Source organism: Cladophialophora immunda (assembly GCF_000835495.1).
Source record: "Cladophialophora immunda strain CBS 83496 unplaced genomic scaffold supercont1.1, whole genome shotgun sequence".
In the NCBI taxonomy this organism is placed as follows: Eukaryota; Fungi; Ascomycota; class Eurotiomycetes; order Chaetothyriales; family Herpotrichiellaceae; genus Cladophialophora; species Cladophialophora immunda.
Window position 1 is genome coordinate 274,969 of NW_015622541.1, and position 20,911 is coordinate 295,879.

Here is a 20,911-nt window from a genome sequence, read left to right on the forward strand (position 1 = left end):
GACTAAACACCCTAGGTGTTAGTATGTTTAATAAGTCTTAGGAAGTCTGTTAGTCTAGAGAGAAGAGATCAGAAAAAAGATTGGACGGGCTTATCGCTCAAATCGGGGCTGGCGATTTGCGAGGGCGCTCTATAGAGGATGAAGAAGATGGCTATCATAGATGGTCGTGTTGTGGACAGTTGGCCGCAGTCGACAGCAGTTGGCCAACACCAGGATTCCATTGGCTTCTCCACGCCAGTCCACCGGCAGCCCCAGAGTGGGGAGCACTAGCTGGTGATCGTCGTTATTAACAGGACCGGTATGGCATCTAGTGGCGCGCGCTAAGCAGCTATGACCTATCAAAAGTATACAGTGTAGCTAGAGACGACGAAGGGATAGACAGCATCCACCATACTGCCACGTGATACAAGCGTGGTGGTACTGTGACTGACAGGGTAACCAAGGCTATGTAATGATTGTCACGCCAGTCCACTGGAGGTCTTCGGCCGAAGGCTTCAGACTAGCCGCGGTAGCGCTTCGTAAATTACTCGAAGGTATATAGTCAGACGGTCCCCAGGACCTAGTAGAATTCACTATGTTCCTCCATCGAGCCACAGTACTATTCCCTGCCGTGATCATGACGGAGTGACTTTCCGCGGCTCTGGTTCCGGATCAGAGTCAGGCCAGCTCCCGACGATACAGCGGAGACAACTATATAAGATAACCACAAACAATCTTTCGAGCAAGAAGCAGACCTCTCGCCTTCACAAATCCAGTCAAGTCAAAAGCTTATGTCGAAAATAGTCTGATGCACGATGTGGGTTCATACTTTCTGCACAACGACACTCTGGCTCAGTGCGACCGTTTCCTCACTCGAGATACACCCTCGTTACAGAGGTGGTCAGATTGCACCGCAGTTCACTCATGTCTCTCTCCCGCGGACGGATGAAGTCACTCCCACCGCAGTCTATAACATCCTCCTATCTGCCGAGTCCAAGATCTTGGCATTGTAATTACCCTCAGATGGCCAGATACACAACATTAACGATTTCTGGTGCGTCAACATGGTTACGGGTGTAGGGGTGACATGTGGCCATCTTCAAATTTCCGGCATCGCACTGGCTTTAGGCACATCCGCTTGCAGCTTCATTGGGGGGGGACCGATCCATTACAAATGTCACCGAGGATGAAGTCTTCACGATGGTGGCACCAGCGCATGGAATTAGGTACGCACGCTGCGGGTCGAGTGCTGGGGCGAGAGGCGGTAAAGCTGCAGCATAATAGTCAAGAGTGGCATGAAGGAGCTATTTAGGTGCATCATCGACTGTCGGAGCATTCAAACAGCCTCTCTCTACTGCAGGGCCACCCATTCTTGGTGACATCTTGGTCGGCAGAACCCCAAAGGTTTGTCCTTCAACTCAACATTCTCTCTACCTATTTTTTTGCGACAGATCTTCCAGAGTAACGAAATAGGTTTGTTCGCTGACATCTGCCGGTATCGCTAGATCTCTTTTGCGTTGTGTCGCTGCATCCTTTGTCGAGTTGGATAGCAATCGAGATATCTCCTTGATCGCTTTTGACAGCAGTCGGGCAGGTATACCTGAGTTTTTTCGGGATACAGAGCTACTGCAACTTGCTTCTCCGTATGAGACATGGCGACGAAGGATGATCAGTCTCGAGGATTGACGCGACGTTCTTTCTGAGCACAGAAAACCCTTTTGGTAAGCGGTTGAGGAGTCTATCATCAACATGTTTCTTGTTAACCCCTTGGAAAGCCTCGTTGGAGAAGTGGGAGTCAAGTAAAGCGATGTGGGGCACAGAATTTCTTTACTGATGCTGACTTCCAGTTGCGTGATCTGTGCTTAGGTCACCCAGGGGTACTGGAGTCTGTTCCCCAGTCATAGTGTGGAGATTCCAGCATAGAGAGGAACATGAAATTTCGCGGGAGTACAACCAGGACATAATTCTGCCTCTACGCCCCAGCTGTGAAAGATGGCGGACCACTAAGCCAACAGCAGTCAGCCGACTTCTCTCCAAGAAGCGAGTGTCAAGCTGGCGACTCAGTTAACGTCTGCACAGAGGTTCCCCGCCCTTTTTTTCTTGTCTCCGACTGTCCCGTAACAGAGACAGGCTATCGAGTGTCACGTGGAAATATGGGAATTAATGGTTGAGAAGAAGTAAATCAAATAGAGGTGAAAAAAGCGAATCAGAGCAATCGCTACTCATTGAGGCAGTAGTTTCTAGTCACACACCCATCAGACTCCTTCTCCGCCGCACCTCCTCTGGCCTTGCATACTAGGTCATTCATTTGATCTATCGTAGTGATGACCTCTGCAAATATCGCACGGAGAAGCAGCTTCTCACCTTCAGGGCACCATCAACCCCCATCAAAGTGTTCACACAAGGGCCAACTTCCATCGTCTCATTCGCTATGAGTGATGATATTGAGCTTTTTGACCAAATTATGGCGAGACCAGTAACCACGGTAACGCTTTCCAAAAACATACAGAATTGGAAGTGGGATCATGATGCCGAAAGTGGTGGCTCCAAATATGTAGTACACCTCTTTGACACCGGATCGAGCTAACCAGTTGTTGATGAAGAAGCTGAAGCCGAAAAAGAGAAAATTTTTCATGACCCTGGTGATGATGAAGATCTCGGAGCTCATCTCACGATAGGGGTCCAAGATATATGCTGACGTCGAAACCACGGTCCCCATGATGCCGAACATCAGGATTCCATGCAAAGTAGTGGTGACGTAGTAGCTACCATGATTCGAAACCACCAGTCCAAACAGAAATTGGCCGAATCCCACCAGGAGACCCGTGATAGCTGTCACCAGACGATAAGAAGCCGGCTGGTAAGAGCAGCGTACAGTCCACGTTCATGAACGAAGAATAAGTCTCCGATAATCACGAAGCAGAGAGATTCGTAAGCCGCAATTGAAAATCCTTGAACGACCCGTCCTGCATGCAAGGTGCGGTATGTACTGGCGCAGCCACAAATGATGGAGCTAACGGCAGCGAAGAGTGTCGAGATGTTGAAGAGCAAGCGTTTCCCATACTTCTTGGAGATGCTAACATTGAGCTCCGTTGCAAGGACAACCATGCCTGCATTGAGGAGTGGGCCGAATACAGCCGCTGTCAGAATGGTGCCAAAACTGATAATCACAACGACCGTAAGCTTCTTCGGCTGTGGCCAGTTCAGAGGATCATTTGGGTCGTTGGCCGGCTCTGGTATCAAGACCAGCGCGCCGTCGTGGCCTTTCGCGTGCTTCAGGCCTGTAGTTAGATCCTCCGAATGTGCTGCCTTTTCGTTGAGAATGACCGCGCCAGGGACACGGTCTGCGTCCCGATCATTTAAGATTCTACCGAAAGGCGCCTTTTCTTTGGTATCTATATCGCATTTCATGCGTCCTGTCAACGCTATTGTATTTTTCAAACGGAGTTGACTCCAGAAGCAATGACTTACGAATTTAGAGCTCTACTCGTGCATCAATGGAAGCGTTATACAAGAGCAGACAGATAGTTGGGCGCTCCACGACGGACGATGCTGGATGTAGCTTTGAGGGGAACAATGTGAAAAGTGATGAAGCAGGGACTTGGAGCTCATGCGCCATGCGCCCAATCTCCGCAGCCACGTGACCTTGCGTGCCATTCTGGGCCTTGTGTCTCGTCCCCACCACTTTTCGGGGGGCCCCGAGGGGGGGAGGGGGAGCCAGCAGACGATGCTAAGTGGTATAAGAATTGTCTCAGCGACATGTGGGGCGAAGCTCCCTTGTTATGTATGTCTTCTCCAACGAGCAGGTGACCGGGGATAGCTATTAGCCAGCTGTAACGGGTAATTGGGGTCACCTTCTATATGTCGGCGTTGATTTCTCTGACCACAGCATAATATATAGTATGTTCGACACCGACACTTGGATCTACCAGTCAACAAGATCGCCTGCGCAGGATAGCCCATCATGACGTCAAAATTACCCGTGAATACCTATGCAGACCCTGAATATGACCGTGCGCACCAAAAAACGTTCGCGCCCCCCCAAATTGCGCCTATCAAACCGGTGCTACCGCCAAATGTTTCCCGAGCCGACTTCGAGACAGCGCTGCAGGATCTCGTAGCCATAGTCGGTCGGACCCATGTATTCATTGGGGACGCACTGGCGCACTATATCGATCCATACGAGCTTCATGAAGATGACGAGTCTAAGCGCAAGATGCCGAGCGCTGCTGTCTGGTAAGTGTGCATACCGCGATGAACCTGATACATTCTGTCGGTACTGATGTAATAATGATTCTCTCAGCCCTGAATCGACCGGAGAGCTCAGCCAAGTACTTCAAGTGGCCAAGAAGTTCAACATCCCATTATGGACATTTTCAAGGGGAAAGAACCTCGGGTAGGTGCTTGCTCTAAAACACCGCATGCCGGTACTGTACTATGTACTAACGAAATTGGACCTGGCAAGATACGGAGGTCCAGCACCTCGTTTGAACGGTTCTGTCGCTCTTGATTTACATCGCATGAATCGTGTCCTGGAGGTGAACGATGAGCAGGGTTATGCTGTGGTAGAACCAGGTGTCACCTTTCACGACCTCTACAATTATTGTATCGAACATGGCAAAAAAGTGTGGCCAAGCATTCCATCTCTCGGCTGGGGAAGCGTCATAGGCAATGTGAATGAGTATCCTGTCACGATTCTGGCGGAGTGGCTAATTCTTCTTGCAGACCTTAGACCGGGGCGTTGGCTATGGAGCCTATGCGAATCACCACCAATATACAGCTGGTCTCGAGGTCATGCTTGGAGACGGTGACCTGGTGCGCACCGGGCAGTGGGGTATCACAAATTCGCCAACGGCATTCGTATCCAAGTTCTCCTACGGTCCATCTATCGAAGGTTTATTTCTGCAGAGCAACCTGGGTGTGGTTACCAAGCTCAGCATGTGGGTTGCACCCCGTCCACCTGGCTTTATGTCATGTTCATTCAGTGTGCCCGAGGACGATGACATAGAGGTGTTGGTGGATGCTCTGGCAGAAATGCGGCGATCCTTACTGATTCCAAACATGATTTGGGTTCAAAACTTCGGAGAGATACTATGCATTCGCGGTAAACGAAATAAATTCTGGAAAGGCGAAGGTCCCATCCCAAAATGGCGCCTGAAAGAGCTGCAGAGGGAGCTCAAAACGGGCTCTTGGGTCGCCCGCTGGGGTCTTTACGGCCCGGAACGAGTGCTCAGTGCACAGTTGGCCGAAATTAAAGAACAGCTCTCTCGAAAAGTACCCACAGGCACCATGAATGGTTTCCTTTACACCGAAGAAAACGGAAAGCCTCTGGACGCGAAGTCTATCCCACCGGAGCACGGTCTTATGCTGGCGGGAGTTCCGTCCTTGTTCAGCCTCCCTCTCATGGACTGGCCTCTTCGCGAGTCGGGGAAAGCAGCTCACGGTGATTACGCGCCTGTTCTCCCGTCTACAGGCAAACATATCCAGGGATGGGTACGTGCCTGTCAAGATATCTATACCGCCGCTGATCTCGACTTTATGGTGGATTTTTTCATGCACGAACGTCATTCAATTTGCACCAGCATGTATGCATACGACCAATTGAGTTCCGAGCAGTGCAAGAACGTTGAAAAGGCCTACAATGAGATGCATAAAGTCGCCAAAGAGCGGGGGTACGGCATGTACCGTGGTCACGTCAATCACATGGGTAAGCGACTCCCACGCAGAACGGATTAAGACTTGCTCACTCGAGATTATAGATCAGATTGCGGAACTCAACGATTTCAACAACCATGCATACAACAGGTTCGTCGAGAAGATTAAGGTTAGTCATATTTATGTCCCTGTGGGTCGTTATCAGCAAGATGGTTATGCTGACCGTTTCAATGCAGGATGCTGTTGACCCAGATGGCATACTTTCTCCTGGGAAACAAGGGATCTGGCCGAAAAAATACAGACAGTTTCGCGAGGTTTCAGAACCTTCCCGGTCAACTCGCGGCAAATTGTAGCTGGGCCAACGCCACATGGCACTCTGGGGCAAGACCTCTTTGTCTCTGCCTATGCTTGGCCTCGGTTGATCGTAAGAGCCACCAAGACGACATCATCGTCCAATCCATAGTACATAGCCACTGACTAAACGCCACATCTTCTCTGAGTGTCAGACAAGTCCTCAGACAACACAGACATTGCTCCACTGAATTTGATCATGTAATCTACCTTGATGCTGCAGAGGAAATATGCTTCCTTAGATCTACACCTATTGCGTGCTCCACTGACTTTCCTGAGATCTCTGCGAAGCTTTATGACGAGGTTAAGTACTAACATAAGTTTCGAAGCATACAGGCGAGAACACCATTCATGAACATGAAGCCAGCGCAAATCCCCATTCCAGTTCGGTAGTAAGGACCATTGTTGGCCGGGAATATGTTCCTGACAATGATAGGTCCGCACTGCCCCTGGGGCCGCTGAGCCGCTGGCGGTGGCCCCCGCTCACAGGAGAGTGGAGAAAGTGTGTCGTCAACCACGCGCTGGCCTTTAGCCCCAGTTAAAGTTCCCCCTTCCTCCCAACGGCGCCTCTCCATCCATCGCGTCATGGGAATTTCGTTTCTGGGGGCGCATTTCTTTTCAGCTGATCCCTTAGCACCCTCGCTCATCATGTCCTCGTCGCCAACTGCTACCCCTTTGATCTCACCCTCTTCTCCCTGGCTGTCGTGTTGATGTCGCATACTACTCTTGAATCCTACCACATGTCCCACGAACTTCCTTAGGACCTTCTGTCCACACCTCACAATGGTGACCCATCCCGCCCATGTCGTAGCCTCCTCGAAGCGCACATCCATCGAGTCCGCCGGTGAATCTGAGACTTCCCTGACACGCCACTCCCGAGAACATGGCCACCGCGGGCGTCGCGAGGAGGACTTGGAGGCTCAGAACTCGTTCATCGTTGAGAATCATCCGCAACATATCCGGATCCGGGACAATGCGGAACACCATCACCACGATGCAGACGGGGCACCACCGAACCTTCATCGCAGTGAAACCGGGGTCTCCAAATACTCGACAAGGTCTCTGCGGAGGAGGGGTCGAGCAGAGACCGCCAATGTCATGTATGGGGCGGGCGACATGGGCAGAACAACAGGCTGGACTCCGGGGCAAGAGCCAGGAATTGACACAAGTGACCCGGCTCCTCCCTACAGTCTGGGTGCCACCACGCCCGCTGATGCTGCGCATCTGGAAAGATTGAATCAACGGTGTGAGATTACGGTGGTGGACTTCAGCAACGAGACGGTGTCCACCACAGACCTGGACAACGACAACCTCGAAGAATTTCTCCAAGAAGGTCCCCCAGAATGGGCTGATGTTCGGTGGATCAACGTCAATGGCCTTTCTTGGGACGTGATTCGGGTACTGGGCAACCACAAACACCTCCATCGGCTTGCCATTGAGGATTTATTCAACACCAAGAATCGCACAAAGGTCGACTGGTACAGTGACCATACCTACATGATCCTTCCCTTGCAGAAGCTCATCAACATAGAGGAGAATGAATCCGATTATGATTCTGACACCGACGATAAAGACGACTCGAAATCTGACGACGCCGAGTCCGAGTTTCGGAGCAGGATCACTACAGAACGCCAGCGAAGACAACGGCAACGGAAACGGAAAGGTGCTATCCGGTCTTTGATTGAGGATTTACAGAAACCGCTTCAGAAGAAGAACAAGAGGAAACAGACCGCTGGACCTCCAGATATCGTAGGTAACGGACTCCAGCCCTCGAACAGCTTCAGACACTCGAGCAAGGTGGAAACGCCATGGGCGCCCAGGACCATCCGCACTATGCAACGATATCACGCCGGCCCAAATCAAGACCGCATCGAGTACATGGAGCGCCACGCTGTGCTTGCTCACAAGGGTTATGGTGTCTCTATGGAACAAGTCTCTATTTTCCTCTGTGCGGACAACACTGTCATCTCCTTTTTCGAGTACTCGGCGCACGATGTGCAGACACCCATCATCCGCCGATTGCAGTCCCCTGGCACAATTCTCCGTCAGTGCTCGGACGCCAGCATGCTTTGTCAGGCGATCCTTGATGCAATCATCGACCTTGCTCTCCCCGTGACAACGGCATATCAAGATGCAATAGGGGATTTAGAACTCGACGTTCTCACCGACCCGGACATCCATCAATCATCCACTTTGTACATCTTGACCTCTGAAATCGCCATCCTCCGCAACGCTATCGCTCCGGTGGTTCAGCTCATCGGGGCACTCAAGGACCACAAGACCAGCGCCCAGCCCGCGACGACAAACCATTCGCGCATCGCCAGCCCGGCTGTGCTCGACCAACAGAACAACGACCCCATGAACAAGGCCCCGCTCTATCAGGCCCAGACCAACAACCTCCGAAAGCACTACAGTGCTCCACCGTTAGTGAGCGGCGTCGAGATCTCCCCGCTCACAGTCACCTACCTCGGAGACGTGGAAGACCATGCACTCCTCATCCAGGACGGCTATGACCAGATGCGCCGCAACGCCGACAATCTCGTCGACCTGATCTTCAACACCGTGTCCGCGTATCAAAACGAGTCGATGAAGCAACTCACCATCGTGACCTGCTTTTTCCTCCCGCTGACCTTTTTGACCGGCTATTTCGGCCAGAACTTTGTGCATTTCCCCGGCGTGAATAAGCACAGCGACGCCTTCTTCTGGGTCATTGCGACGCCCGTGTCGGTGGTGGTGTTCTTGCTGCTGATGAGGGACGTCATGATCCGCTGGCTCGCCCGCTGGGCGAACAAGGCGTTGATCGCGAGAGGGAGAAAGCGGCGGTTGGCGCAGAGTGGACAGGAGCGTTGACCGATCGGTCTGTCTGCCTAGCCGCCGGGGATCTATGGGATGAGGTAGAATTAGATGGGGGGTGGGTTTGGGATTTTCTTTCGAGCAAGCGTTGGACACTGCGTTGCACAGTTGTCCATGTATCATCTTGGATTTCTCTCCCGTTCCTAGCTAGCTCTGTGTTTTGTAGTTTCCTTTCTCGTGAATCAGTCACGTCACGCGTACATACCCCGTCTCTCTGTATACGAAGAGTACCTTTTCTGCCCAAATGGTCTCCTGGACTACATATGTGCGGTACATATGTCCAGGACACATAGATCTTGCAGAGCCGGATGGGCATTGCGCGTGTCCTCTTCACCACCGCAACAGATATCGTTCGAGACAGAGTGAGTGATTTGTAGAGCTAGGTATTGTTTCAGCCCCGGTCAATGGACCTGATCCCATCTTGGGGGTCCATCTCCTGGTCTATTCTTCACATCGAAACCTCTAACCTAGAGATACTACCATTTCATCTCACGGAAAGCCTCTTCCTAGAAATAGCACCCCCTTCGTCCCAACAATGCAGGTCATCAAACTCATTTCATGGGTATCGTCAAACGAATAACGTAGAAAGAAAAGAAAAACAAGACTGAAGCAAGTTTCCCATCCAATAACACGCAATACCACGCCATGATACCCGTCTTCGGCCGTTCCATGGCCAGCCCCATTCCAGTGTTGGAGCACAATCTCCCACATAGGCTGTGCTCAGACCATGTACCGAGATGATCACCTCCATCAAGGTCCGAATTCAAGAAGCAGCCTAGGCTTGTTCGTTGATGAAGGTGCCCCAAAGGGCCTCGTCCAAGGTGTCACGTTCTGTCTTTTTTCCTCCCCGATCACTCTTTCCGCCGTGTTCGTCCCCCTCGTCGTCGCTCAGCGTTTCAGCCTTGGCTAACGATGTTCCCCTGGCTTTCCCCTTTCCTTTCCCCTGGACCTTCTCATCCGAGTCGTCCTCTCTTTTCCGCTTTCTCACCATCAGCTTCAATTCCAGAGGGATCAAACCCCTGCCCGCTCCCGGTGTGTCCTTCATATCCAGCGTTTTGCGGCACACAGGACACACGCCTTTGGTCTTGCGAGACGCCGGCATGTTTTCTCTTCGTGTTTCAATAGACCACTTGAGAGTATCGACAATGCAACGATGGCAAAAGACGTGCCCGCACGCCGTAGACGTTGCATCAGTAGGCGTATCCATGCAAACTGGACATTTGTACGCGGTGAGTGACGTGCGGCCGCTTTCTGCCGTTCCCGGGTTCTGAGCTAAGATGGCGTCTTGTCTCTGCTTTGCAAGAGCAGCGGAGAGGGTTTCAGAGTCGTCCACAGCAGTGAGATCAACGGATTCGATCAAGGGATCTTCTGCTTCGGCGTCTGATGTGGACAGATGGTGACGGTGAGAAGAATGAGTGGTGCTCCTCAGAGATGAGGAGGGAGGCGACATAGTGCCTTGTGGAGGATCTTGGCTCTGGCTCTGGCTCTGGCTCTGGCTTTGGGTTTGTCCCTGCTCGGCACGCTGACGGTGTCTACTTCTGGCTTGAGTGCGCTCCCAATTTTGGTGGTTTTCTCGTTGACGACTAATGGCCTCTTCCTCGAAAGTTGGTGGCAGCCGGCCGTCCACCAGCGGGTAATTTGTATCCAGGAGAGCTCCAGGGCCGGCGTGCCAGAATCTGAAGCTTGCGGAGAGACCAGGTCGGTGGTGGTCGGAGCTGGTGTGCCGAGGACCGTAGACGGGTTCGTCGAGGGCGTTCAGCCTCCTTGACCGATGGGCAGAGGAAGAATCGTGAGGATGTGTGGTTTGGGAGATGTAATGACTTTGGGCTGAAAGTGAACTGTCTGATCTTTGCGGGGAGGCGCTCGCCTGCGTCTGCGCCGTCAAGTCCACTGGCTGACTGGGCACCTCGCTGTCTGTCCGCAATCTTCTAGCCTCGTTTCCTCTTATCGGTCTTCTGGCTTGGAAGGCTTCGTTGGCGTCTTGGACGGCGCGGTTTGCGTTCTCGAGGGCGCGGTTGACTTCGTGAGAGGAGTCTTGGTGACTGGGCACAGGACGAGGGAGTATGGCTTGCCTGTGGGAGGCACCATCTGACATAGCATTGAAGAAAGCGCGGAAGAGCCTGGGTGAAGATTGTCGGAAGGGCTGTGGCAGCCGCTGTCGAGAATGATCGTGTGGCGAGGGGCGGATCGGTTGTGGTTCTGGTTGTGGGAGAGGAAGAGCGGGTTCGACAGAAGAAAAGGGAGTGGAATGATAGGAAGAGCTAGAGCTCATGACTGGAACCAGAATAAATGGCTCGAGCAGTCTAATACCCTCACATGCTAAGAATATGATCCACTGTAGCTGGATGGTCAAGAAATAGGATAGAGGCCGCAGTTCCAGAGTGGCAAGGCTTTGTTCATCACTCTGGATGGCAGCGTTTTTTGCCGCGGTTGGTCTGGCCGCTTTATCAAAGAGACTAATTTGGAGAATCCGCCAGTGATGCGGGGGCACAGCCTTGTCAGGGGCGCGCTGGACAAGGCTGACCACTACAAACTGAAATGTTCCTGATCCTTCGAATTACTGCACTGGCCACCGTACAATCCTCTCTAGTCAAGTGGCCAGGGTCTCGCGGACTGTAGCCTCTTCGGCGTACGAAAGGTATCCCACGTCATCAACATCATCACCAATGCCAGTGGCCTGAACAGAGCAGGCTGGAGAGGGCTTAAATACAGGGAGTAGAGGACGCTGGAGAAGGGCAACTGTGGCAGCTGAGGTGCAGAATTTCAATACGGCAGATCATCGCTACTGAGTCTCAGGGACTTACTTAAGGTGCGGTTTATACTGGTAACCTCAACGCCAAGGTACAACCAGACTTGACCCTGCGCTTGCTGGCCCACCCACAAAAACAAACAAACAGGGAGTGTTCGAATCTCGCTGGGAGCAAAAACAACACTCTCAGGAATATTTTCACACACTGCATCAGTAAAATTGACAAAAACTCTAACCTGAAGCCCAACTCCCCGGTGGGAGTTGAGGTTCAGGTCGAGGGAAACCCTCCGTGGAGGGTTTTTTCCGTCGGTTCGTCAGGTTCTCTCCGGCCTCGGACAACCCACGTTTAGGGAGCCGTATTTGGCGCGGAACCCCCTGAAACTACCTTTTGGGTAGCAACAGGTGTCAGGGCAGTTACTTTCTAGGATTCGCGTAACTCCCAAGGGAAGCTGTCCCATCTCTGGTGGCCACACCCTCGCCCCAACTAGCTCGTCATTTGGCTCACCGGCGGTGTGAGCCATCAGAGGTTAGGACCCGGGATAGATCTGGGAATTGTTGGAAGAAATTGCGTCGTTATAAAATATATTATCGAAAAACAGGCCCCGGTCAAGGTGCTGGGCGGGCCAATCAGGTGGTCAGAATTTTGCGTACCTTGGCGCGGGTGTGCTTTACCAGGTTTTCCAGCGTGCACCGCATGCACTTCCCTTGGCCAGCCACACTGATATCTGTTGCTCTTCTGCCTCTATTTCTTCTTCTTCCTTCTCTTCTTCTCGGCCCCTGACAACGATGTCAACCGAGCCATCTCCTCCCTGGTGGGGTAGTGCGCAGAGAAGGTGGGTTCATTCATCCCCTCGCTCATTCTTTTCCTCGGCACTCCTCTGATCCATGCAACAAGAGATACATGAGGGTACTTTGGCCCTTCTAGATCATTCGATTCGGCCATTGTCATGCTGTGCTCGGCGGTCATCGCGAAGGGAGACGCTGTTGACAGGTCAGCTTTCCTCGCGGAACAAACATCTCAAGGCGACTCTGGATCTTGTCCATTGCAGGACAAGTCAGTCACCGGCACAAGTGCATCAATCTTTGGAATTCTGCCTGACAAGCATTGGATGTTCAAGCGCTGCTGGCATCTGGTCCTCCAGAGCATATGGAGGAGACCAAGAGCATTGAGGTTGGAAGAAAGATTCTCGCAAGTTCTTGGCACCCAGAAGCCAAGTTCTGGAAACCCTGCTCGCGGCTCACCCTCAAGGGGCCGAAACGCCCCGGCGTCTGGCCGCGAGAGGATCAACCCCCGATGCCGACTCACCCAGTGGAGATGGTTAAGATTGGCGGCAATTGGCTTCTTGGGCCACTATCGCCTCGATGGCGAGAGCCCTAAGCTCGTCTAATCGAGCTTGAGGTTCATTCAAAAGCCGCGTCGCTGATTCTACGCTTCGAGGCCCGGCCTCGCCGGGCGACACCTCCAAGAGCTCGAAACTACGCTGCCCATTGAGGAGATATATTCACGAGAATCCCTCTTGCTGCTTTCACCAGCTTCTACGGAGCACTTTGTATGCTTTCAGATTCTTGACGCCACTAACTCTCTCTCGCAGGCTCCACTTGACCGCCCAGGACCTTGACCAGCTTAGAGCCACGACTTTCCTCTTTCTGCTAGCCCTTCCCGTCGAGTAAGGACCTTCGCAGCGACGCGATCCCGCCTACTAACGGTCAGAGTGGATGTTGGGCCTCAGGGAGCACTCCAGCGTGCTCACGACGATTGTCCTGGGTGCACTGCTCCACTCGCCTGACGCATCAGAAGCATACATATTGTCTCTCTCGCTGGACAAGCAAAGTTGTGACAGTCTTAACGTTCGCCCGTCTATTTCTGGCTTCGTCATGGAGGATATGAGCTTGGAGCGGCCTAACAATCGAGTAATCGCAGAAACACCTCTAAAAGTCGGTTTGCAAACATGTCAGACCTCGGGTTTTCCATATAGCCCAGGATCATCCTGCGTACGAGTGACATATCTTCCTTTGTCGTGACCTCGGGAGTGAAGTTTTTGAATATATCCGTGACGTCGATCACGCTTAGGTGCCCTTGAGTAGGTCCACTGGTCTCGATTCGCAGGACGTCGCGTCAGAGGGTCGAGCCTTTGCCTGGAGAGTCGTCTTGGACGCTGGAGACGCCCATGGCCTCGTGCACCTGCCCGCGCATCGTTTGAAAATGATTTGCTTTGCGAACCTAGTGCAAAGGCGACTGTCGCGAGGCAGCGGCATCCGAATCATAGCTTTTAGAATGCTGCTTTTCCCGGATGACTGATCATCCACCACAATAATCTGAGGCATATCGATGAGTTGCTCGTGGAGATAGCGTGCTCGAAGCTTGCGAGCCCGTGGCGTGAGTTGGAGGCCGCAGAAGCTGGGCCCGAACGACATGCTGTCGCCGTAGCGTTCATACTGGCTCACCAGACTGTCTGGGAGGAATTGGCTCCGCCGTAATTGGCCCCCAGGCGGCACGGACGGCTGGTGGCTGGGGTGAATGTTCCTGGAGCGCCTAGGCGCGGGAAGCCCGGCATCGTCACGGCCGCCTCGTTCGTGCCTAGTTGTTCCTGTATCATTCACCTCGTGAACAATGTCAGCGAACAGAGCGAGAATACGGAGGCCAACGCCGATGAGTTTCTCTGCATGGCTCTCGGCGGCTGAAGCAATAATAAACTCTCTACTCAGACCTGAGCCCGAAACCCGGCCCGACCCGACCCATGACAAGGCCTCGAACAGACGCTTAATTTTGTGGCATTCTTACGGAGTGGCAGGGCCATGGTAACGATATAAGCGCGTTGCAGCACGTTGAAGGGCGTTAGGCAGAGGGAAGGGCCACAGATTAGATAGAGAGAAAGAACAGCTCCCCGGATAACCTTGGGTCACAATCGCACTTTCTTCGGCTTCCATCCCTTCTACGGGTACCTCGTACCTCCTCGTATCGCTTGCCGACATCCCCCCTCACTGTGGCTTTTGCCAGCTGGCTAGGTGCAAGCCTCTTATACGAGTCGCCCCCCATCCTAACTACGTGGGGAACACATGTCGGTCTCTACACATGCCAGGTATCTGAGATCTCCCACCTTGCACAAACTTCTCTCGGTCACATCTTGTCAACCTCAAGTTCAGTTCGAGTCTGTTGCGTCCTCTTCTCTGCAGATTCCCATTTTCTGTCTGCGCCGATTGCGTTTCTGGAAATCTGTCTCTGAACAAGGTGGCCTTGAACACTCAATGGATGCTCCAGGTGAGGCTGAGGCTGAGGTTGATCAGGCTGAAGCTGATCAGGCTGAAGCTGGTCAAGCCTCCAACACTTCGACTCAGACGGAGCGCAACGGTAGGGCGATTTGACCATGGATTGGGCATGTGCTGATGGTTTCATTTTGTCCTTCAGATGCGGCAACTACTTTTCTCAACTTCAAACTCAGCGACAAAGAGCTACTGTCAGCACCCAAAGGAGGAAGAGTCAAAGCCGAGATTGCATTAGGCGATGAGGGCACTATTGCCTATATTAGCGAGTATGGTGAGCTTGTGATGATGATGAAGTACCTTGGCGTTGGAGCGACTGGCATGGTCACCGCTGCGTCAATGACAACCGAGGTGAACTTGGCCATGGAGCTGGATGAGCAGCTGGAAACTCCTGGCACAGGCATTGGACTGCGCCTCTATGACTGGTCCAGTTTCGAGAATCTGCAAGTCCAATTTGTGCACGATCGCTGGCCTAGAATATCATTCACTTTGCGTAAGTAGTAGTGCTCCGTGAATCTACGCCGTGTCTGTCGCGGAGAATGTCCCCCGCGGCACCCTGGCAACATTTTACCCCTGTTGAGCCAACTGGAGACTGACACTTTGTACCTAGCTGATGTCGCAAATGTTACAATTCAGCTAGTAGTCAAAGATGGCTGTGTCTTTCAACAATACATTGTGGATAGCATATCAGATGGGTCGCAAAAGCTTTTGTTCAGGGTTAACACGGACATTGGTCTATGGCCAACAAGGTTTTGGGAACAGGAGTACGATGTATACGACATTAAAGCCACCAAGTTGCATCGCGATCAGACGGATCTGAGTGCGCAGCTCAGAGTAGTGCCAAAGCCAGCCGAGGATTGCCACACTGAACCTCCTAAGGTCAGTGAGTTGATGTTGAGCTTCGCCCTGTTTGAGGACGGAAAAGCAGTGGGACTTGCGTATGACGACGACGTTGATCCTTATGACTACGTCCTGAAGCTTGAAAAATACCAAAAACGGGAGTTGATGGCAAAATATCAGTTGGGAGCAACGGGCTTGACTGGGTCTGAGCCAGAGCCGGCAACTCCAAATGAGCCTGAGTCAGTGGTTTCGGCTGAGCGAGATCTGGCGGGTTCAAACGAGCCTAAGCCAGCGGGTTCTAATGAACTTGGGCAAAGTATTCAACAATATGTCGACATTTGTGCCTTTCTGACCGAAGAAGGTAGGAAATATGGAGCATGGAAGGCTTGGAATAGCCAGGAAAGATCTCACTTTGTCTTCAGACGTAATTTGGAGCATATTCTCACAGTTTGCGCAATTCCGTTGCTGGGAGCGGACAAGGAACCAACACCAATAGCGGTCACAGATGGTGAGATGCTGGACTTGAATATATTAAAAAGGTAAGTCGACTTGTCCTCTTGGCTATCTCATCAGAGATATTGAGTTTTCATAGCCATCCATATCGGTTTCTTCTCAGAATGTACGAGATATTGAACGTCGATGTGGAAGACAAGATTGCGGATCAGACGTTGAAGGCGAACCTGAAGCGCCGCATCAAGCACGCATGTGTCGGCATCCTTACTTGGAAGTATGGCTATGCAAAACTGAGTAACGACACAGGCTGGTACGAACATTACCAAATCAATGGAGACCCCATGAACGAGGACAGTACACAGGCCCTTGCTCAGGCTGAACTTGTGGAAATTCTCCACGAGTTTATCGTTGTCTTTCCCGAAGAGGAAGCCCTCGTCCTGGACATGCTCCAGGAGGAATATATTGCTCTCTGGTTAAAGGCACTATTGAGGCAACAACATTCTGCTTCCAAATTATGGGCCACCAAAGAGATAGAACAGACCATTGACTGGTATGATTACGACCATGACGACAATAATAAGATCCAGCTATCTCACTTCAAACTCGTCGATTTGGTCAAGCTTTGGAGAAGTCTTCGCTTCCTTCAAAAAATCTACGAGCGAAGGGAAAGAGACATCACGACGATCCAGTCCACAAAAAACAAGAGCTCGGCCAAAGCAATTGTCGGTACGGCTGTAAAGAGCAACCCCAGAAAGGATGGAGATGGCAATCGTTCAGAGCCAAAGGACATGATAGCGGCACGCGATCCGCTTGAGGAGCTCAACAGAAAAATGAACGAAAAGGAGCAGGATCGGCGCAGAAACAAGATCAACAGCTACCTTCGGGAATTGGATCCAGCTGGAATCCGCTCCAAAATAATCAAGGCCTTTACCTTCAGTGACACCAAGGGTGACTTCAAGACAAGCAGGATTGCGGTGTGTCGTTGCGCAAGACATTCGAGTCCTCGAACATCCTTCCACCAGCTTGACTATCGTCTCTTGGAAGCTGTAGATTGGGGTTTCTTTGATGATGAGCCAGAAGGTCTCCTCCCTGCCTGGAGTGAGACACTCAGAGCACAGGATAGGTCAGACAAGGACTGGGACAATTCCTTACGATATGCTACCGCAATTTACCGAGCTGTTCAAGAACAGCCAGTCAAGAAAGACGATTATGCATTCGTTGAAAAACAAGACGGACAAAGCAAACCTTTATCGAGGAGGGAGCAAAGCTCAACCAATCCTCCACATGGCTCCAACTCACCCAGAACAGTCTCAAATTCCAAAGAGGCCAAGGGAAGGCCCCTCCGAGGGCAAAATTTCCGAGATACCCTTTTGGGATCTGTGTTCTCAAATGGTCTATTTGCCCACGAAATTGATATATCCAAGAAGCCTGTGCGGATTATGTGGTTCGCTGCAGCAGGTCGCCGATATGCAGCGGCTCACCTTCTTTTGGAGTCCGACTTCAGAGACATTCTACCACGAAGGTAAGTGCTTATCCACGTGGACGACCAAAATTACAACGTGGTTAAACTTACATGGTCCACTGGTCCGGGATTAGAAATGCTTACGCTTCTTGTGAAATAGGGAACGGCTCATCATGACTCGTTCGGATATGGTTGAAGATGACAAACAAAAAGAAGACAACGGGGGCCAGTCCACCGCGACACAGGAACTAGACGAGGAGATGCGAAAAGAGCTTCGAAAAATTCGAAAAGCCAAAGATGGAAAGGTGCCAAAAGTTTCACAGGCCGGTGAAAAGCGCATTGAAGAATGTCAGTCCTGTCTCTCATACATTCAAGGACATCCTCCCTTACTGTCCTCGACACTTAAGTCAGATGGGAAAGGTTGAGACGTGTCCCCAGTTGAATATTGACAGTGCATCACAGATCATGAACCGGAATGGCTTTACAATGAATTGCCATGCTTTAGCAAATACACGGAAATGGAAGCCAGCGACTCCGAGCTACCAGAATCGGAACCCAAACTTCCAAATGTCATACGGAAGAAACTCAGACAGCTTAAAACACTGCTCGATTCCGAAACAATGGTCAATAGCGACCGAGAGCTACTACATGGGCCCCTCAAGCCTCGGTTGAACTATGCCCCCCTGAAAGCACTTATCATCGATGTCCGCAGATCCACGGCCTGGAAGTCAGAACCCAAGCCGAGGGAACTGTGGGGTATGGACGAGATGTTCAACGCTGATGAGCTAAACGCGTTTCTAAAAAAGCAGAGAACCAGAGCCGAGGCCAAGAAAAGATTGATGTAAGTGTGATGTTATCGTACGTACGTGGCTGTCTTTCTAATTCCCCAACAGAATGCTCCATTCGGCAACCATTGGCTCCGCCTGGGTGCTGTATAAACGCTGCCCATCTTCAGAGAGAAATTTGATGGCACACTTCCTCCGTCGACATGCCAATTTCTCAAACTTGACATCGAAAAGAGTAAGAACATTATGTGCCCAGGAGTCATCAAGGCTGTTTACTCACAGATTTCAGACCAGCCGACTGGCCAATGTGTGGACAACAGAGCTCCACATCAGCTTCTACGAGCCATACGTGCAAACTGCCGACTCTTTGGATGCATCAGAACGTGCTTTGTTTGTGGAACTCAAGCCAGAACTTGAGTTGAAAAGTTCATCGCGGGTATCCGCATTTGTCAAGGCTACGGTAGGGTTCCGGATAGTGGGCGACATGTACGATCGGTCTTGGACATGTTGGATCTTGGCGGCAACTCCTGAATCGATACGCCGCGCGTCAGCTTTTACAGAAGAATTCAAAGATGATTCTGGGGATGAGGAGCTCACGGGCAGCAACCATCGGCAATCATGGCTGCCATGGATATGGACGTCTAATGATGGGTTTCATCAACAAAGAAGAGTGCTGGAGATCCTGCTATTTGTGAAAATTGCGAAGGAGGCCTTCACAAGTACCAATGCAATTCTTGAGGATGTCGACAAGTATCTCCGTGACGAAGTAAGTAATGCTTTGTCTCAACCATATCGTGGAGGCCGCACTGACGCCTGTACAGGTCAACCGATTTCCTCCAGGGAGCACCAACTCCTCTTTCATCCTTGCAAGCCAGCGCAACCTCGAGATCTACAGTCAGGTTATCCGTGTTCTTAAAGCACTCCAACTGAATGCCGAAGCAGTTAATAAAACGGTAAGAGATTGGCAAGCAGAAAGCTCAGAGGCGCTAGAAAAGCCACGATGGTCGAGATCCGATGAGGCAAAGTATGGTATCAAGCTGAGCCACGTATTACAGCGTAGTCGTCGGATCAGGCAGGATTTGGAAGAACAGGAAGAGAAGATAAAGAATAAGATTCTTGAGGTTCAACGGTCAAACGAAACGGTGAGCTGAGCTGGCGGCGTTTCATGGCCCCTACTTACTCTACACACCTGTGGAAGCTGAAGACTGATCCTTTCTCGCCTGGCAGACTGTATCGGAACTGTCGGTGAATCTCACCATCGTTCAAAGTCGGACGGATGAGAATGTGCGCCTCTTCACGTATGCAACCGTGATATTCCTTCCACTTGGCTTCTCGTCGGTGAGTCAGAACCATTCTTCCCTCCCAATGCTCGCCAGATTACCGAGAGAGCCGAGCTTTCTCTTCGTGAAGCAAAAACAGAGCTCTAGCATGAACTCCGTTTGGTTTCTAGGCACCACACGTCCAAGGCCACCGTTGCTAACAAGAATACAGAGCCTGTTTAGCATGGGTGGCTCACCGTATGTAATCCTGACATGGCCTTCGCAATCCTGTTCCAGGGGCTAACCGTTACCAGGGCACACGAGACGATCCAGAAGTTCTCAGTGACAGCCATAGTTGTGCTTGTGCTTACAGGACTATTGTTGCTGAACGTGAAGAGTCTTGTCTGGGGCTTTAGGAAAGTGGGCGACTCCTTTATTCGCAACACGCATTCAAAGATGATGATGAAGAGCACGCACGGCTTCTGGCACGAAAAGGCGAACGCTTTGAAGGGCCAACAACTTCGCAACGCGGGAATCCTCCGATCTCAATCTTCTGACAGCCTGCCGAAGGAACGGATCCTTGTCCGGGAGAAGCTTCCACCGAGCAAGCTCTGGTATATCTGGTTTTGGATCTGGTTTTGTTGCACCCCGTTTTTCGTGCCATTCATCTTGCTTCGGCATGCGTTGGTGAGCCTCAAGACCAAAATCGAACGGTGGAACGTGCGGAAAGAAGAGGGAAATCCTGCAGAAAACAGTGAGGAGAATGGCACTGACGCCGAGGACCGTGATAGGGCACCAGGGTATCGTTTCGGCAGGTGGAAACTAGGGGGAAAGAGCTCGAAATCCCGGGTGATGATTGAAACCCGTTCCAACAGCAGCTCTGCCGCTCAATCTGGTGATGGAGAAGAGAATGATATTGAGGCCCAGACTCCGAGGGCATGAAGATATACTTGATGGTTTTAAAAGCGGCACGGTAGGGGGGTGAGCCCCAAGCGAGCTCCGAGCAGATGTCGCCGTGCTTGAGCTGCCAAGTCGGAACTACCCACAAGTAGAGCTGATGAGCAACTGACCCGCTTCTATACCTACGTACCCACCTTCGCACTTAGTCGCTAATTCCTCATCAGATAGTGGCCCACTGGCCCTACCATCACCGTCGGTATAGTCATTCTACGATTGACCTTCTAGAGTCCTATGAATTCTACCCCCGCCAGGCCGCCAGGGGCTAGCGAAGCTCCGGAATATGGCCTAGCGTTACTTGCTGCAG

At 51.6% G+C, this 20,911-nt stretch overlaps 5 protein-coding genes across 6 annotated transcripts; 2 read left to right on the forward strand and 3 right to left on the reverse strand.

The window, feature by feature from the left end:
• Positions 1 to 2,401: 2,401 nt before the first annotated feature.
• PV07_00091 (uncharacterized protein) lies at positions 2,402 to 2,698 on the reverse strand (the record flags this gene model as incomplete). The annotated part of the gene is made up of 1 exon (XM_016386512.1): positions 2,402 to 2,698. One exon carries the CDS (start codon positions 2,696 to 2,698, stop codon positions 2,402 to 2,404), a length of 297 nt encoding a protein of 98 aa, XP_016253440.1.
• Positions 2,699 to 2,814: 116 nt separating this feature from the next.
• On the reverse strand, positions 2,815 to 3,390 carry PV07_00092 (uncharacterized protein; the record flags this gene model as incomplete). Its single annotated transcript, XM_016386513.1, has 1 exon — positions 2,815 to 3,390. One exon carries the CDS (start codon positions 3,388 to 3,390, stop codon positions 2,815 to 2,817), a length of 576 nt encoding a protein of 191 aa, XP_016253441.1.
• A 3,182-nt stretch (positions 3,391 to 6,572) lies between these two features.
• On the forward strand, positions 6,573 to 9,238 carry PV07_00093 (uncharacterized protein). The gene has a single exon (XM_016386514.1). It carries the CDS (start codon positions 6,769 to 6,771, stop codon positions 8,833 to 8,835), a length of 2,067 nt encoding a protein of 688 aa, XP_016253442.1. The 5' UTR covers positions 6,573 to 6,768; the 3' UTR covers positions 8,836 to 9,238.
• PV07_00094 (uncharacterized protein) lies at positions 8,955 to 11,233 on the reverse strand. The gene has a single exon (XM_016386515.1). The coding sequence runs from the start codon at positions 11,108 to 11,110 to the stop codon at positions 9,614 to 9,616; it is 1,497 nt and encodes a 498-aa protein (XP_016253443.1). The 5' UTR covers positions 11,111 to 11,233; the 3' UTR covers positions 8,955 to 9,613.
• Positions 11,234 to 14,382: 3,149 nt separating this feature from the next.
• PV07_00095 lies at positions 14,383 to 20,589 on the forward strand (the record flags this gene model as incomplete). Of its 2 annotated transcripts, none has more annotated exons than XM_016386516.1 (12): positions 14,383 to 14,936; positions 14,994 to 15,341; positions 15,459 to 16,227; positions 16,281 to 17,663; positions 17,764 to 17,951; positions 18,066 to 18,444; positions 18,497 to 18,623; positions 18,678 to 19,154; positions 19,210 to 19,530; positions 19,616 to 19,726; positions 19,880 to 19,905; positions 19,962 to 20,589. In XM_016386516.1, the coding sequence occupies exons 1-12, from the start codon at positions 14,645 to 14,647 to the stop codon at positions 20,587 to 20,589; spliced, it is 5,049 nt and encodes a 1,682-aa protein (XP_016253444.1). In that variant the 5' UTR covers positions 14,383 to 14,644. The 2 variants fall into 2 exon arrangements, with proteins under 2 accessions (XP_016253444.1, XP_016253445.1); XM_016386517.1 differs by having other exon boundaries at positions 14,383 to 14,667.
• Between the last annotated feature and the right edge of the window lie 322 nt (positions 20,590 to 20,911).